The 17,593-nt window shown below is 33.0% G+C and overlaps 2 protein-coding genes and 1 long non-coding RNA gene across 3 annotated transcripts; 2 read left to right on the forward strand and 1 right to left on the reverse strand.

Moving 5' to 3' along the window:
• The first annotated feature begins 2,343 nt into the window (after positions 1 to 2,343).
• Positions 2,344 to 3,994, forward strand: LOC109211129. The gene is made up of 2 exons (XR_002065665.1): positions 2,344 to 2,631; positions 3,678 to 3,994. It is a non-coding gene; the product is annotated as an uncharacterized LOC109211129 (long non-coding RNA).
• A 5,007-nt stretch (positions 3,995 to 9,001) lies between these two features.
• On the forward strand, positions 9,002 to 10,832 carry LOC109211131. The gene is made up of 3 exons (XM_019374632.1): positions 9,002 to 9,453; positions 9,549 to 9,634; positions 10,422 to 10,832. Exons 1-3 carry the CDS (start codon positions 9,132 to 9,134, stop codon positions 10,692 to 10,694), a joined length of 681 nt encoding a protein of 226 aa, XP_019230177.1. The 5' UTR covers positions 9,002 to 9,131; the 3' UTR covers positions 10,695 to 10,832.
• Positions 10,833 to 11,169: 337 nt separating this feature from the next.
• On the reverse strand, positions 11,170 to 17,175 carry LOC109211130 (ADP,ATP carrier protein ER-ANT1). Its single transcript, XM_019374631.1, has 4 exons — positions 16,918 to 17,175; positions 15,911 to 16,198; positions 12,446 to 12,817; positions 11,170 to 12,130 (listed from the first exon to the last, which is right to left on the reverse strand). Exons 2-4 carry the CDS (start codon positions 16,166 to 16,168, stop codon positions 11,819 to 11,821), a joined length of 942 nt encoding a protein of 313 aa, XP_019230176.1. The 5' UTR covers positions 16,169 to 16,198; positions 16,918 to 17,175; the 3' UTR covers positions 11,170 to 11,818.
• Positions 17,176 to 17,593: the final 418 nt, after the last annotated feature.

The following is a 17,593-nucleotide window of genomic DNA, read 5'->3' on the forward strand; positions in this document are numbered from 1 at the left end:
CGCCTAAATAACATCATTATCAACAAATTAAACCTCAAACTCGAAGCATTTTTCCGAAACTTCATCAAGTTCCACATTTAGGATTTCAAGTCCGAACACGTCAAACGACGTCCGATTTTAACCAAACTTTATAGACACATCTTACATCATATATAAGACATGTACCGGGAGCCGGATCAAAAATACGGGCCCGATACCAATACGTTCCAATCAAATATCATTTCAATTTTTCCTTAACAATTTCAGAAAAACAATTTCTTTTAAAAATTCATTTCTCGAGCTCGGGACCTCGGAGTTCGATTTCGGGCATACGCCCAAGTCCCATATTTTTCTACGGACCCTCCAGGACCGTCAAATCACGGGTCCCGGTCCGTTTACCCAAAATGTTGACCGAAGTCAAATTTATTCATTTTAATACCAAAATTTAGCATTTTTCACACAATTTCACATTTAAGCCTTCCGGCTACGCGCCCGGACTGCGCAAGCAAAACGAGGCGACTATAAATGAGGTTTTCAAGGCCTCGGAAGCATAGAATGGATAAGAAAACAGGTGATGACCCTTTGGGTCGTCACACAAATAATCTTCTGTAGCCAAGGACGAAGTAATTTCACTCTGAATCCTTGATCTTCTTGCATTCAATAGATTAAAATGCACCCTGTAAATTCAAAAGAAACAATAATTAGCACAAAAGAATGAGTCAACCAAAAGAAACACTAATACTAAGATGCAAGTTTGACTTGTAAAAATGGTAGAAGAACGTTCAAAGAGAGAAAAATTATGTGTAGATAATTCTTTTACAAGAATTTTTAGCATATAACAAGAGGAAAAAATTCAAACCAACAAGACAAGAAAACAAACCTGTATGCTTTTTCAAAAACTTTCGAAAGAATTTTCATCTCATTTTTGTAATGTTGTTTGGACGATCTGTGGCTCCTCCTAACATTACATTATAATCTTCAAGGTTCCACTCATTAACTATCACAATACGCCACAATATCTATCAAATTGTTAGAATATAAATCCAAAAATTCAACTCAAATAGGTGTAGGAATTGAGAAATCCTAAGATGTAGATATATAAACATACCTAAAAAGAGAAAAAGGCATCAGGCTATATAGCTAGTGATTCCGTTGATTTGCTCCTTTCACGTGAAGACAGAAGGCGCCGTAAAGGAAGGAAACGGGAAAAGGGCGCAAGGGGATTGAAGTTTTTATAATTTTATTAGGTTTTGGGGAGTTTGGTTTGGGCCAACTAGCCTTTATATTCATTTTTTTTTTGTTAATATATATTTTCTTCCTTTTATTTCTTAATACAAATACCATAAATAAGAGAAATGTAAATACTAACAAATACAATAGATAAGAAACTTATCTATGGAAAATGAAAAAAATTAAATACATAATTTACACTAAGTAAAATAGAAAAATCAACTTGCATGAAATAAAGATATTCTATAATATAGTATATTCCTTACAACTTTTTTCTTCCTATATGATATTGTTAGTTTTGTAATTTACTCCTATTTAAATTATATTAGCTTCTTAATTTTTTAGTGTTTAATTAGATTATGATAGTTATTAAGTTATTAAAATAGTATTAGACCATTAAATATACAAATTTCTATTTATCTAAATTGAGTGTACAGTGACCATTTGATATTGCTTATTCAAATCTAATGAAAATTAATTACATACTTATTTAAATTTTATAGAAAATTATAAGTATATTTTTTTAATATGAAATATGTTATACTAGTTAGTTTTGTTATACACTCCTATATCAAGTTATCAACCATATTATTATTATTTTTTGAAGTGAAACTTAATAATATCGAATTATGTCAACATTATAAAATATCAAAAATAGTCACAAGAGAAACACGATCCTCTTCATGTATCATTATCATAGTTAATTCTCAATTCTTATATTTAATGTATAATTAAAAATGACAATTGAAAACTTATTAAGAAAGTATATTTAGCTCTATATATATATATATAGAGAGAGAGCGCTAAATATACTTTTCCAATTGTCATTATATATATATATATATATATATATATATATATATATATATATATATATATATATATTATTGTTTAAATTCTATAAAAATAGTCATCCACACGAATTAGCTATAATTCCATTATATTAAATAAGAATTATAATATAATTAGTTTTCCAATGGACTTAAGTATCAATTAACTTCATTATCTATATTATATTAAAAACAGGAAACTCCAAACTTAAAACTTAAATTACTAAATTACCCCTACCCCACAAAATTTAATAAAAAAGTTAAAAATAAACTTACACGCCTGTCTGAAGAGTCCCGTGTCCCCTAACTTCCTCTTGGATAGACGCCTTCCTTCTAACAATCATCTTAGAAGAGTTGCACCGTTTTATTTAGCTATCTATAAAAATCAGAACCCAAATGGCACTTTTTCCTTGTCTTTGATTTTCTCTGCTAAGACAACAGGTTTTGGCGCTAACCTCCTTTTCACCGGATTCTCATATTCTTTCATTTAATCATCTACTTCTTATAGTTTTTTCCAATTTCACTTGATGGTTTGATTCATCTATTTCCGGCTAAATCTTTAGCGATATCCCTTTTCTGCCGAAATTGAATTGTAAGTTCACTTATATTTAAATAGCAAAATCTTTCATGTATGTATAAATTTGGTTATGATTTGGAGATGATTAGAGTTTAATTGAGTTTGAACTATTTCAGCGGGATTAGAGTTTAATTAAGTTTGAACTTTTACGCCCTTATTTTTCTATGTGTGTCTGTTGCCACTGGTTTTCTGATGTTATTGATGTACTTTGTGAAGTTATATTCTATTAGAAGAATTAATCCAAACAACCCTCCACTCAACCGCTTAAACTAAAAATGGCCAGCGAATGTATAATTTTGTATAATCCGTATATAATAAATGTATAATCGTATATATAATCATACCGGCTAGAAAAAATTAAACTGTGAATTTGGCCGGCTATTTGGGTAAAAGTCCCTTAATTGTTTTCATACAAATGCACACATGACAAGCTTCAAGTAATAGAGAGAAACATGGTAAGGTCTATACTTATTAGTTTAATTACCTTCCAAGTATTAAATTTTCCGGGGAGTCAATAATATACTGAATTTTCTATTCTATCCATATACCATAGACTTTAAGAAAAACTTTGATAATTAAATCACATTCTCAAAAGCTTCTACTGCCCAGATCCAATATACTAATTGTGTCATTGATTCTGTAGATACTCTTACTATATCTTAACGTCCCTGAGACCTTGAATAGTGATAATCACATTTAAGAGTTTGAAGAATCTTGTGCTGGATTAAGAAATTCTGTTTAACTTATTTCATGTCCAGTTTGATAGATGTGATTCAAAGACTTAGATGATTATATTGCCAATAGATGTTCAAATCCTGTATTTGTATATTTCTTGAGACAAGTACTTTATGTATTTATGACTGTTTTTTCAATTATTATTTAGTGAAATAACTCCTTATAAAAGCAAGTATAAACACGATTACAAGACTACTTCAATGAAGTATCGAAACGATTATAGTAAAATCATTCATAACCTAAATGGCTCTAGAATACGGATATCCAATGAGAGATGTTGCCATATGCTTTATAACTTTGCTATTATTTGCTTCCTGTTCTTGCAGACAAGATCCTATATATATTTGAAAAAGATGAAATCTCCTCTATATTTACCGACAGTTCTATGAGTCCCCGGCCCATTCTACTCAGTTAGTTTGTTGTATTCTGGAAGTTACATTAATATGGACAATGACTTCTTACAGATCGGAGTAATATATTTTACTTTCCCGATCATTTCAGGAAAATAGAGGTACAAGCAACGCTAAAGTCCATCATTTTGATAAATGTAATATTTCCTTCAAAGGTTCCTCTTTATTCCTATTTTAATTTATTTACACATCTTATGAATGTTCTTTGTTGAACTTATGACGTGTTTATCTAAGTCCATTTTGGTTAAATGAGTATAGAAAGGAGAACTCCAAGTTATTTTTCCTTATTTTATCTTATTTAATCACCTAATTTTCATTAAGTAGATAAAAATGACTCGCCATTCAACCTTTGATTTATGAGATTTTAACTCTAACACTGTATATGATGAAGCTAGAGACTTTGTGCATAACATGTACATTAAAATAGAAAAAACGAGAGTTGAAAGCTCTATTGATATTGTATGTGCGATGGATATAGAGAAGATAAAGTTGATCAATGAATAATTTTTTCAACATCGCCGGAGCAATGAAATTTCAAAAGGAATAAACTAAAGTTTAATTGATGGTGTGATGGCTAGAAGAATGGAGATAGAGTTTGTCAGAGTGTATCCGTATTGACTTTATTTATAAATGGTCTTAAGATTATGCGAGAATGCTAGCTATTGGTACATTCAAATTTTAACTTATAACTAAATCAAATATTTTTCAAATATGTGTGCATATACTATTTTATTAGTATATATGTTGTATAAAAACAAATATGGCATACACGTGCAACGCACGTGCAGAGAGACTAGTTCTTTGAAATATCTACAACATGATTAGATAAAAATTAATAGGAATTATAATATCATAAACTTTTTTGTAGTATATATATANCTTAAATATATAAGAAATTACCCTAAGGAGTTACATAAAAAATAGTTAAGTACAAGACATACATAAATTCTCTATATATGTTAATATATTTTGAATTTTACACCAAATATATATAATTAACGCCCAAATATAACAAGTTGCAATAAAATAAAATATGAGTTTAATAAATAAAAAGTAAATTGATAAGTTTTGAAGCTACAAGTAGGCATACAAATGATCTATTAAAATTAACTTTTGCATACTTAAAGTTTATTAATACTTCAATTTATATATAATTACTATATTTTCTGTTATTTTGGAAAAATCTAACTTTTATAGTTAAAATTGAATTTTTATAATTTGATAATTGTTTGTGCATCTCTTACTTTTTTGTCATTGAAATAGTAAAATTCACCTATGAAATTTTGTACATATAACCTATTATAGTTAAAATACTATTATTGCAGTGACAATCCTAACTGTACGACTAAAGTTATAGTTAACTTGTAAATTTATCGTCACTTTAAATTTGTAGCTATTAATTTTGTCATGACAAATAGTTGTAACTATTATCTAAGTATTTTTATTTTCTTAAAATAAGAAGAAATATTTATTTGACTACAAAATTTTGTTTTAAATATTTACGCTAGAAGATTGCTATTGTTAGGGCAAATTTATCTTGTGGCAAAAACTAACGATTAGTTATAAAATTTTATCGTAGCAATAAATTTGTGGTTATATTATTTTATCGTGATAAAAAAATTATAGCTATTAAGCCAACTATTACCATGGCTTTTCAGAACTTGAAGCAAAATTATTTATTTGTAACAGTTTTTATTTACATAACTATTGTGACTAAAAGGTTACTGTTGGTATATTAAGTTTTAACTCGTGGCAAAAATTAATGATTAGCTACAAAATTCTGTTATAGTAAGAAATATGTGGCTAATTCAATGTATACTGCCACAACTTTTTATAACTTGAAGCAAATATCTTCATTTAGCTATAGTATTTTATTTCAAACATTTTATTGTGGCTAAAAAGTTACTATAACTATAGTAAGTTTTAACTCGTGGCAAAAAACTAATGATTAGCTATGGAATTCAATTATAGTAATAAATTTGTGGCTATATCTTTTAATTACTGCCACAACTTTTTTGAGCTTGAAGCAAAAATATTCATTTAGCTACAATATTTTGTTTCAAATAATTTGTTGTGGCTAAAATGTTACTATTGCTACAGTAACTATTGATGCGTGGCAAAAACTTATGATTAGCTACAATTATTTATTTGTAGTAATAAATTTGTAGCTATTAAGGTAGTTATTGCCACGATTGTTAGCAATTATAGCTAATACGAGGAATTTGCTTTACCAACTTAATTTTCGTGGCAAAGAAATTTAAAATTTTGTAAATAGCCACAAAATTCTATTTTTTGTGGCTATTATTAGGTATTAGCTATAAATTTCAAATTCGTAGCTAAGATTTCGTAGCTATAGATGCATAATGTTGTAGAGTCCTTCGTGGTAGGGGTAAGGTCTGCGTATACGCTACCTTCCCCAGACCCCACTAATGAGATTTTACTGGGTTGTTGTTGTCATGTGTGCGTAATTAACTTATCTATAAAATCGTGTTTGAGAATAAAATAAAAAATGTATAAAATATAAATTAAAGAAATGATTGACAAATGTTAAAAAAACAAGAAAGACACGAGCAAAATACTTGCTTTTTCTTCGTCATCTTTTCTTGATTGGTACTACAAATATTGGCTTTGGGAGTTAAGTTGTTAAACAAAAACCATGAAAGGACAGATCGAATTTTCCATGCCTGAAGATTTAATGCAGAATATATCTTTTTCAAATATTTGACATTTGAGGTTATGAATGAATCATAAGGCCAATGAGTCCTACAGGTTGATGGACTAATTAGGCCAAAATCCAAATATTATTTGGACTATTGGATCATGTCCCTTTACTTTCGATGTGGAAATTTGACTCGTATAGTGGAGAATTGAGAAGGTTTCATGTTTCACGTTTAACACCTAAGAATAGCGGGCAATATACACTGAGTATATTGTTTATTATTATTGTTTCAATTTATGCATAGTAAATTCTTGTATAAGTTACACATAAATTCATGTTATTTTATACCTAATAATGCAATATGGGATAACAATATTGTATTATCCATACCATGATAAAGTTCATATCTAATTAAAAAGAAAACACTGGCCTTGCTCTTAAGTCCAAGGGCATAACTGCAAACAACAATTTTAAACCAAACATAAGTTTAAGTTTTAGTACATTGTATGTCCAATTTCTAATACAATGAATCTAACATGCGATAAAAGATAACCGCTACAATATTATCCCTGTATTATTAGCTAGTTTGAATATAGATTTAATCTAAACTTGAAAAAAAGGAGTTTTTGAAGATGAGATAAAAAATAATTTTTGGAAGTTAAATTATGTTGGACAAATTTTTTCTTGAAAAGAAGTTTAAATTTTGTTAGTAGAAAACTTCGAAAACTTGAAAACCAATCTAAACCACATTTTGAAACATGAAAATTTCATCTTAAGAAACTGCTCAAAAACTGGCCACTTTTTAACCAAACAATATTTTTCCTTTTTTTATTTGTGTTGAAAAAAAGTGAAAAAGAACTCACGGCCAGATGGAAGCTTAAATTTTGCATTACTAATCCTTGTATTTTAATCCTTGCATAATCATTTACAAACCAACGACCCCTAAAGTCTCCTTATCCCTACCCAACAAGCCCACCTTCTAATTTTTAATTTTTTGTTTGTTATAGCGAAGTGCCACTATATAAAACTTATATTATAACATAATATGGAAATTGATTTCAAAAAAATTTAGCTTTTATAGTGAATTATTGTTATACAACGATACTGTTATAGAGAAATCTGACGGTAGAACTAAACTACACTACAATTTTTTGACATGTAGGAAATTAACACTTTTTATAGAACTACGGCTTAACAGTTGACTTTACCCAAATGGGACAAACATTACAGAAATTATACGTACTAATTAACCAGCCAGTGATTCAAGTATAATAAACAAACCAATCCGAATTTGGATCTTATAATTTCAACCACAAAATCTTGTACAATCAATCTATCGATGATGGTGTCGTTTTACCGGATATTTTTTTGTTGCTATAACAAAATGCAGTTGTAGAAAACTGAAAACACATAATATAACGTAACATAACATGAAAAATCAATTCCAAAAAAAAACTTGACTGCTATAGCAAAATGTTATTACTAAAGGATGACAATTATAGAGAAATCTGACTTCACATATTACCTAAATGAATAAATGCTTAATCAATCCCCACACGATAGTGTAAAAAAATTATATTATTTATATATATAAGTTAAAGATCCACCAAAAAAAAAATATTCAACGGGTGGGGAGAGGCCTAGTTGGTGTGTGCTGGCTTTCCTTCATTCATATTTTAGTACGAAGACTTGTTATTCTGTGCTGGCATTCCTGCATTCATATTTCTACAATAAATGGTGCTAACAAACATTGTTAGTATTAAATACTCCCTCCGTTCAATTTTATCTGTCCGGCCCACTATACTAAAAAAATATTCACTTTTATTTGTCTACTGTACTAAATCAAGAGAAAGACAATCTTTTTTTCCTGTTTTATCCTTATCATTCCCCAAATTATTTGCCACAACTTTTGAAAATACAACAACAATAACAACAACAAACCCAGTAGTTTTCCACAAGTGGGGTCTGCAGAAAGTAAGATGTACGCAGCCTCAGAGGCGGATCTAAGATTTAAATTTTATGGGTTCAATCTGTAAAGTTTTCAGCATTGAACCCGTTGTATTTTTAAAGTTATGGGTTCATATTTGCTATATATTTATATTAGTGAATTTGAACATATAAATGTATGTTCCGTGTCAAAAGTACTGGGTTCAATTGAACCCGGTACGAATACCTTGCATCCGCCTCTGCGCAGCCTTACCTCTACCCCTAGAAGGGTAGAGAGGTTGTTTACGATAGACCCTCAGTCAACTTGAAAATAATATCATTATTATGGAAAAATTATAAAATATATATTTCATTTATTATTTCGTAAGGAGCGTGAAAAATCTAAAGTAAGACAACTAAAAGTGAACGGTGAGATGCTTTACAATAACTCTAGACTATCACCTTTTACTACCAATCTCATTGAAACATTTAAATTTCAACAACCAGTCATTATGAGTCTACTACCACTTCATGGTAGGCACGTCAAGAAACCAAGAACCCCACATTTAGAAAATCCAATATACAAACAGATTCCAGAAAATGATTGCCATGACTTTTAAGCCTCTAATTTTGTCACCACTTATAACATATATATAAAGTCATATTCCTCCCTCCACATATTACACATTACAATCAAATATAGAATTTTGCTCATTTGCCTCTTTAGGCCAAGACCAGATAAACAGTGTATTTCAGCTTCTTTCATTTGGATTTGATCACAAAGAATGATGCGTGTCCGTGCAAAATTACCAGGATTCTGTAAAAGCAAAACTGTGGTCCGTGTTGGAGCGCGTTCGCCTTCTCAGCCATACAAGAAGAATGGCTTGATCAAATTCGATGCCACTGACAACAAAAACAGTACAGAAATGTGTTTCAACAACATTGACCCGAGGCTGGATTTTGAGAGTAGTGGCAATAATAATAGAGTTATGGTTGTTGTTGATCCTAGTCTTGATGCCAATTGTGCTTTGCAATGGGCACTTTCTCATACTGTCCAAAGTCAAGATACTATTATTCTTCTCTATGTCAGCAAGATTTCAAATGAAGGTTCAAATTTTTTGTTACTCTTCCTTTAGCCTCCAACCAATCAAACACATATACTTTAGTTTTTTTCTTAATAAGTTCTCTTTTATATGCTGTAGGTGAAAAAGCCAACAGTGAATTTAATCAGAAGGCCTATGAACTTCTTTGCTCCATGAAAAATATGTGCCAAACAAGGAAAGAAGGGGTAAGTAATTAAATTGCGATATATTATATTTTGGTTGATAAGACATGGTTTCTAAATCACTTAAAAACATAATAATTGACCAAACTAAACCGTCGTGTCAAGTATTTTAATTGGCCTTAGCCAACAGAAAAAGACTTAATAGGGAAATCTTCTTCTCCAAGTAATACTCTGCATCATGCATATCAAAATGATCATTCACATTTTTCGCCGATAGTAAAAATTTTCATAAAGCACTACAGTTTAGAGCCTAATTACCATACTTAACTATAATTTGCTTAATTACCATTCGTAGCTACTGTTCGGTTGTTACCAGCTTGTATCACTTGTATTCATTCGCTCTAAATGGCTATATCAACATTTATACAATACACTAAAATATAGTGATACTTATAGTTACTTTATCACTGTATGTGACTCCATACACTGTATTTACCGTTGGGATTTTGCTACAAAATATAAAGAGTAGCTATTAAATGTAATTATTTCAAAGTGTATTTATGTATGGTAAATACAGTGTATAACTTAGTTACACCATGTAATTTAGTTGTATAAAAAATGCAGCCCGGTGAACAAAGCATCCAGTGTTCACGCAGGTGCAATAAAAGGCCACACTCCACGAGTGTGATGTAGAAAAAACAACTACATATAAGTTGTATGAATACTCTAAATGTTGAGCGGCTCGTTAAGAAAACCATGCTTACTTGACCCAAAGTAAACATTAATTCTACAAATCCATTATATTTCAAATCAATGAGCTGCTAATTATCTATTGTCTTCATCATGTAAGGTGCAAGTGGAGATAACAATGCAAGAAGGAAAAGAGAAAGGAGCTGTGATTGTAGAAGAAGCAAAGCAACGTAAGGTGTCTTTACTGGTATTAGGACAGAGGAAAAGATCAATAGTGTGGAGACTGCTAAGGAAAAAGTCAAGAAGTAGACTTGTGAAATACTGTATTCAGAAGGCTAATTGCATGACAGTTGCTGTGAGAAGAAAGAGCAGCAAATCTGGAGGATATCTGATTACTACTAAACGTCATAAGAAATTTTGGCTTTTAGCTTGATGGAGTTATTTCAAGATTTCATCATTTACTTTTTTTAGTGAAATATTGTATTCAGAAGGCTAATCTGCTTTTTTTTGTTTTTTGGTTAATAATCAAAGGCAAAGCAAGAATGTATTGTCAAGAAACAATTCAAGTAGACAATACTCTCTCCTGATGACAAAGCAACCACTAAGGAGAGGCGGATCTAGGATTTTTATAACATGGGTGCACGGGAGAAAAAAGGAAGAGTTAAGTGGGATATGATCCCTAGTCCTCTAGGTAAATAACTCAACGTTTAACCAACTGCACCATTTAGCCTTTTTGGAGCATGGGTGCCAGCAAATAATACTAGACCAATTCTAAAAAATATGTACGTAAAATACCTAATTGGACGAAAAGACCACGGTTTCACACGCCCCATGTATTTGCCTATAAATCCGCCCCTGCCACTAAGCAAGAACTGAAAAAAAAAAAAAAATCCAACTGGAGCTTGGTATCACAAAAGTGAAGATATTAACACAAGGTAACAATCATATCATGCCAAGAAAATCAATGTATTTATACAGGTGAACTGATCTTCTACTATTTGCACTTTCAACCTATTTATGTAAAAGAAAAAGGCCTCAGTATCAACCTATTCATTAACAAGTGAAAAGTTTAGATTATCACAAGATGATCAGTGGAGGTAAAAAGCAAAGAAAACAAAGTTTAGAATGGACTGTACAGAAAATACAGGATGGAGGCCCTTATTTCATTTATTCTGCCTTGTTTATTCTTGTATATGCACATGGTAACTCTTGCCAAGCGTCAATTCAAAAGAAGTTGAGAGGGGAGAAATAATAGTCAGATGGAACAAGAGTCTTCACAGTGTAGTCTTGTATGACACCAAGTACTTCATTGTTTTGCTCCGATGATCCACAACATATAAGCATATGGTCTACAGCACCACAAGTCACGGAACTTCATATTCACGGAGCTATAACATTTGTGCGCAAGCACCCTGCTGCATACTGTTGCTTTCGTTTCTTTAAAATCAGTCGGTGAAATGAATGCTCTTCTTCACCTCTGCTTCTGCCAAGAATTCATACTTCTGTATGCAAATGAAATAGTGTTGTATACATGTATCCAATATTCATGCAAACGTCTTACTTGTTGAAGGCTCTTTGGGACTCAAAACTGTACGCAGGTCTATATACAATTTGGTGTAATTTATCATACCCCGCAAGTACTCCAGCCCCTGCTACACCATATAGCATATTTGCGCTTACTCCTCTAAAAAGTGCAGCAAAACCTTCAACGCGTATAATTTCACGGAGTGCATGCATGGAGTTCCTATACTTTGTTTCTTGCCCTGAAGTTAGCATCATTCTTCTGCGTACTGTGTCAAATGGGTAGGCACATACCCCAGAGGAAGTCGTTATGCTCCAACCCAACAGGAAACTGGCAAAAAAATTGTCCTGCAATGAGAACGAATGTGAGATTAGTGTCTACAGCCAACTTTGACAAGTCATATCAAGGCATGTCCTTCCTCCTCGCAAACAATTTTATCAAAAAGATCAGCACCATAACACATTTTCCCTTCCTCCCCCTCACAAATACCCCACATAAATTAATTGAAAGAGAAACTTTTAATCTTTTTTTAGCTGTTTTCCCTTTGTCTTTCATATAAAAGAAGGAAATGGTGCAATAAAACCTTTTTTATATATAAGGAAAATGGTGCAATAACACAGAAAATTCAAACCAGAAACTGCCAACATAGGAATCTAACATACCTGTAAGGGTCCAACTAAAACAATTGGCTTCATGGAGTCATAGAGCCCAAAGTACATGCCTCGGTACAGAGTTATTCCCATAATTGAGGCGCCAAAACCCCGATAAAGGCCAACAACTCCATCACTTGACAATGTCTTAGAGTAAACATCGATTAGCCCCTTAAACTGACGTTTACCAGTAAGTGGGCACTCCTTAGCATCCATTGCCAAGCGAGTCCTTGCGTAGTCCAAGTGATAAAGGAACAGAGAAGTAGTTGCTCCAGCAGCGCTACCTGAAGCCACATTGCCTGCAAACCACTTGACATATCCGTCTTTCTCTTTTGAATATCCAAAGAGAGTCTTGTAGTAACCTTTGAAAGCAAAGTTGGAAGCCTATGAAAGAAATAATAATTTAAGCTCACCAAAAATTAGTTGAAAAAACAAATTCTGTGTTTAATAATAGAATTTCCAATATCAAGATCTAAGTACAGAAACATTTTGATCAATTATTTGATACTATAGTTTCATCTTGCACTTGATGCTGATGTGAAAAGGACGATCCTGTTGTGGATGCGAAGATCAGATAGATGAAAAAAAAAAAAGAAGAACCGATGAGACTATTTAAGTGATTCAGAAGGAGTTCATTATAGAGAGAGTGCACCGCATAAGCAGTGGATTTCAGCATTAACAGCATTATTTCAACCAAAGCTCAGCAATATTTCCCTAAGAACTTGAGATGAATGTAGCTTGACCAAACACATCCCAAACACAATAATAACAGGCAGAGATCACAGATTTCTTCTTAGTTGTGAAGAAGGTTTATGAACAATCTACGAGGCAGAATCTAGATAGGATATATGATACCATACTCTTGATAATACATCTTTGCATAGGCATGAACATATTCATTTTTTTATACAGGATATGAGGAATTAAAGGACACATGTCCCACCCCCCTCCAAGTATGGCTTCAAGCAACAAACAAATAAAGGCCTATCTAACCCCCACCATGCCCAAGGTGAATTTAATAATGATTATGATGACAGTAGGACCCAAAAATAAAGAGTAACTTTCCATTCGGACTAAGTTATGAGAAGAACATATTGGAGCTAGCGATATCTTATTAAGAAATCCAAATATGCATAGATTGTGCTTGAGGACCTGGTGAGTAGAATCCGAGGAGGACTTCTTGGAAAAGTGCTAAGTTTGGATGGAGTAACCAATATTTAAACAGGGAACTCCAGGCTCATGCTTATATTAATGCGATGCATGCTCTAAATGTCCTAGCGAGCATGGGGGTAAATGTTTCACAGCCTAAGCCCTAATAAAGTGCCCATTCTCCCCATGCACATCTTGTACCTTGAGGCATTCTCCTCGTTCACCTTAGTTTCATAATAATATCATCTCTCAAAACACTTAGCGTGGAACTATCAGGTTTTCTAAATGTCATCAGGGAACTTCTCTTCACTATTAGTCAAATCTGTAATTAAGATATGATTCCAACAAACTTTCTCCTTCACTCCATGTATGAGGGCAACTCTGAAGTAACCCTGTTGATGGATACTGAAACTATCTAATAAGCTTTTCTCACTATAAGCTATAGCTGCCTATTGAAGCAATCATCATCATCAAGAGTTATAATAAGCCCTGGAATTATTCTAAGGATAACAGGAAGTCTATCAGTAGGGGTGGCAAAATGGTTAAAAGAAAACAGTTAACTACCTATATTATCCACTAAAAAATGGGTTGGATAATGAACTTTTGAAAAACGGGTCAAATATGGATAAGAACCATATTATCCATTTAGAAAATGGATGACCAATGAGTAACCAATGGATAACCAACGGGTCTAACTTTTACATTTGTAAAGCCTCAAACTCGGGGTTCCTCAAAGTTAGGGAGACTAAGAATTCTACCAAAAGTGATCATATACAAGAAGTGATGGATAATATGGGTAACCCATATTATCCGCCGGTTAACCTGTTTTCTATCCGTATTAAATGTGGGTCGGGTCGGATAATTGATCCGTTTTTTCATTACCCGTTTTTTACCCGAACCATATCCGACCCGACCTGCCCGTTTGCCACTCCTATCTATCAGAAGTCCAGTTTGTAGCTAGAATAAAAGACTAAAAGGCTAATAGTCCTTTTCAGTACCCACTTCCAAACATATTGCAAATTCACTCAACTCTATCAATTCCTGTCCTTTATTGTGGTCAATGACTAGGTGGTGGGAGCACTTTGGTTCCTGCAGCTATGGCAATCACCTTAGACTTCCACTTACTTCGTATATTGAAGAGGAGACAGATAACCAAGAGACACGTAAGGAGAAAGTAGTAAAGGTTACAGTGAGAAGAGATCTTCTATCTATAACACCTTAAAAACATGAAAAAGCGTTGCACAGGGAGGATAATCAAAAAATTCATATGACATTTGAATTTTGCTAAAACATGGCAAACACAACAGAAGAAGAATGGCATTAGAAAGGAAAAAGAAGAAAGCAACATATGGTCAAGTATAACTGGATAAATTTCAGTCTTCTATGAAAAATAATAAAGTACATACACTAGTCCATATACAGCTTGTTACAGCAAGACACAAATTTCCCTAAGCCTAAAAAGATTAACTTGTTGCTGTAGACTGACATACTTGGCAACTGAGCTTTACACCTACATGTGACAAGTCTTCTAGAGCCTGTGACTGCAACACACAGATTTTCCTAAGACTAAGAAGAGTAGCTTGTCCAAGTAAACTGGCATACTTGGCATCTAATGAGCTTTAAACCTACATGTCAAAATATTATGATGATATCTTGAAATCTAACTGGAAGCTATAGATTCTGATACCAGGGAAACAACAACTTCCCTTTATTGCAATGCTTCACAAAAAGTTGTGCACTTATATAGTAGAAATTATACTTCGAATGTTCCTTAATAGTGAGGATTCATATAGCGGAGCCCGACAAGCTTTGGACTAAAGTGTAGTTGTTGTGCTTTTTTACTTTGTACTTTAAAACTCTACGTTGCACGTCCTTCTTTTTGTACCTTTCTTTTTAGAGAAATTCAATGTTATGAAATAGTTAGGAGAAATAATGCAGAGTTGTTAATTGATACTGTAAGGGAGAAGTGGAGTCGTGCAGGAGCAATTTTCCATTAACATCATTGAAGTGAGCATTGGTTGGGTCTAATTGGTTGCTTTATAAAATTATCAGAAAATACCACCTATGCACATTGTGTAGCAGACAATGTTGATGTGGTTATCTTAGATCACTTGTACAGAAGCATAATCTTAACGAACATTAAATAAAAAGCTGCTTTGACATGGTAGCTAAGGAAAACCTTGCTTTAGGGACCCTAGAAGGGGTCTGAATCACACAGAGAACATTGTCAATTCAATCAAGAAACATGTAAAGGATGACTTAGTATAGTAATCATCATGAACTGTCTAAGTCCGATGCAGAAAAAGTCAAAAATAATTTATGACCCACCTGAGTTGGGAAATATCTTATAACATTGGCCTGGTTTCCCCTCCACAATGAGACAAGACCCTCCTCCCGCAAAACTCTTTGAAAGCAATCACCGATTCCCATATAAGGTCTCTTAAGTTGACCTCTCTTCATCAATTCTCCCTGATTCTGCAACAAAAGTTTTACTCTCTCAATTGGCGCTGCAGCACTTTTTGCTACAATGGCTGCCGTTCCCCCCATCAGAAAATCCACAGAAAAGTTTTCTGATCTAGTTTCCATCTTTAGGCCCCAAGTTTTCCCTCTTTAATCCTGCAAAAGCAACAAGAGCACATAAATATCTCAACAAATAGAACTCACCAACTAAATGCTCTCTTACCTACTTTATGCTAGCTTCATTTTCCCAATCTATAACCACAAACATCATCAAGTGAAGATACTCTTTACAATGTTTGAAATTCTTTCTTCACTTCTAGACAAGTAAGATCGGTTAACATTTCAACTTGGTGACATTTAGAGAATCTCTAATTTTAGAGACCCTTAAATTTGTCTTCATTATTGAGTATTCGAATGGATTCGAGCCGTGGAAACAGCCTCTTGCAGAAATACATGTAAGGCTGCGTACAATAGACCGCTTAGTGCACCGGGCTGCCCTTTTTTATTGAGTATTCGAATGAAACAAACTGAAAAAAGAGCATAATGGGTATAGAATACATATATATTTCACCCAAATATATCTGGGATTGAGACATAGTTATTCTTGTTGTTCTTAAGAGCTGGGCATTTCTTTACGTTTTAACTGCACATGGAATTCCATATATCAAGCCTTTTCCAATGTTTACAATGATAGAGATTTAAACTTGCAAAAAATGACGTTTGTTTTATGAATCTTCACCGCTCAATTTCAACAGGGTTTCTGAATTTAAGGAGAGAAATCCAGCAAAAGAAACTTCTTCCATCAAAAGGGTATAGAAATATGTAATGAAATGCTCAACGTGATTAATTAAGAAAGAAAATGAGAAATAAGTTACCAGACGAGCCAATGGGTATTCGGAGCCTGGAGGTTCGGAAAAAGAGTCACCTACCACCGGGCGGTGGCGGTGGTGGGCGATGGCAGAGGAGGGTGGTTGCTGCGGCTTCAGCAAACCACCAATTTTTTTTATAATTTTTTTAATGTAGATTTAGATTTTTGAATGTCTTACATGAGAGCCTTGACGGGTCTATTTTCTTGTGCGTTCTGACATATTATTATTTTTGGCGTCGAAATGCGCAATCCATTAAACTTCCGCCTTGTCTTTTCCATTTTTATTACTCTTCGTTATCGTTTTCCTCTTTTGTTACATTTCATTTCAGCCGCTTAAAGACGCTTTTACATTTTGTGGTATACTTTAATTTAGGCCAAAGGAGCATTATTTTTCTCTAAAGACCTCAAACTATTAAGAATATCTTATAGTATTTTATATTCCATCCTTTTAATGTTTGAACTTTTTCGGAATATTGTATGGGTCAATCTGATCACATGTGGATTAGCGCTAACAGGAATGGTAAGAGATCGACTAAGCCGTGGTCGTACCCACAGGGTGTAATAACAACGGAGACCTCGGGCACTGTCGAGATCAAGCCATCAAAAAGCTTGTATGGTGAAGTAAATATCGTGATATTTGAGTGAGGCGACGTGAATGACAGTCAAGGGATGAAGGCATTCTG

Source organism: Nicotiana attenuata, unplaced genomic scaffold (assembly GCF_001879085.1).
Source record: "Nicotiana attenuata strain UT unplaced genomic scaffold, NIATTr2, whole genome shotgun sequence".
Lineage (NCBI taxonomy): Eukaryota > Viridiplantae > Streptophyta > Magnoliopsida > Solanales > Solanaceae > Nicotiana > Nicotiana attenuata.

Bases quoted from the DNA above. Each gene is read 5' to 3' on its own strand.
- LOC109211130 (XM_019374631.1), bottom strand. From the start codon at position 16,168: ATGGAAACTAGATCAGAAAACTTTTCTGTGGATTTTCTGATGGGGGGA. The intron at 12,818-15,910 runs GTGGGTCATAAA...TTTCTTTCATAG, and splicing joins TAAGATATTTCCCAACTCAG to GCTTCCAACTTTGCTTTCAA. The intron at 12,131-12,445 runs GTATGTTAGATT...TTCTCATTGCAG, and splicing joins TTTTAGTTGGACCCTTACAG to GACAATTTTTTTGCCAGTTT.
- LOC109211131 (XM_019374632.1), top strand. From the start codon at position 9,132: ATGATGCGTGTCCGTGCAAAATTACCAGGATTCTGTAAAAGCAAAACT. The intron at 9,454-9,548 runs GTTCAAATTTTT...TATATGCTGTAG, and splicing joins CAGCAAGATTTCAAATGAAG to GTGAAAAAGCCAACAGTGAA. The intron at 9,635-10,421 runs GTAAGTAATTAA...TCATCATGTAAG, and splicing joins GCCAAACAAGGAAAGAAGGG to GTGCAAGTGGAGATAACAAT.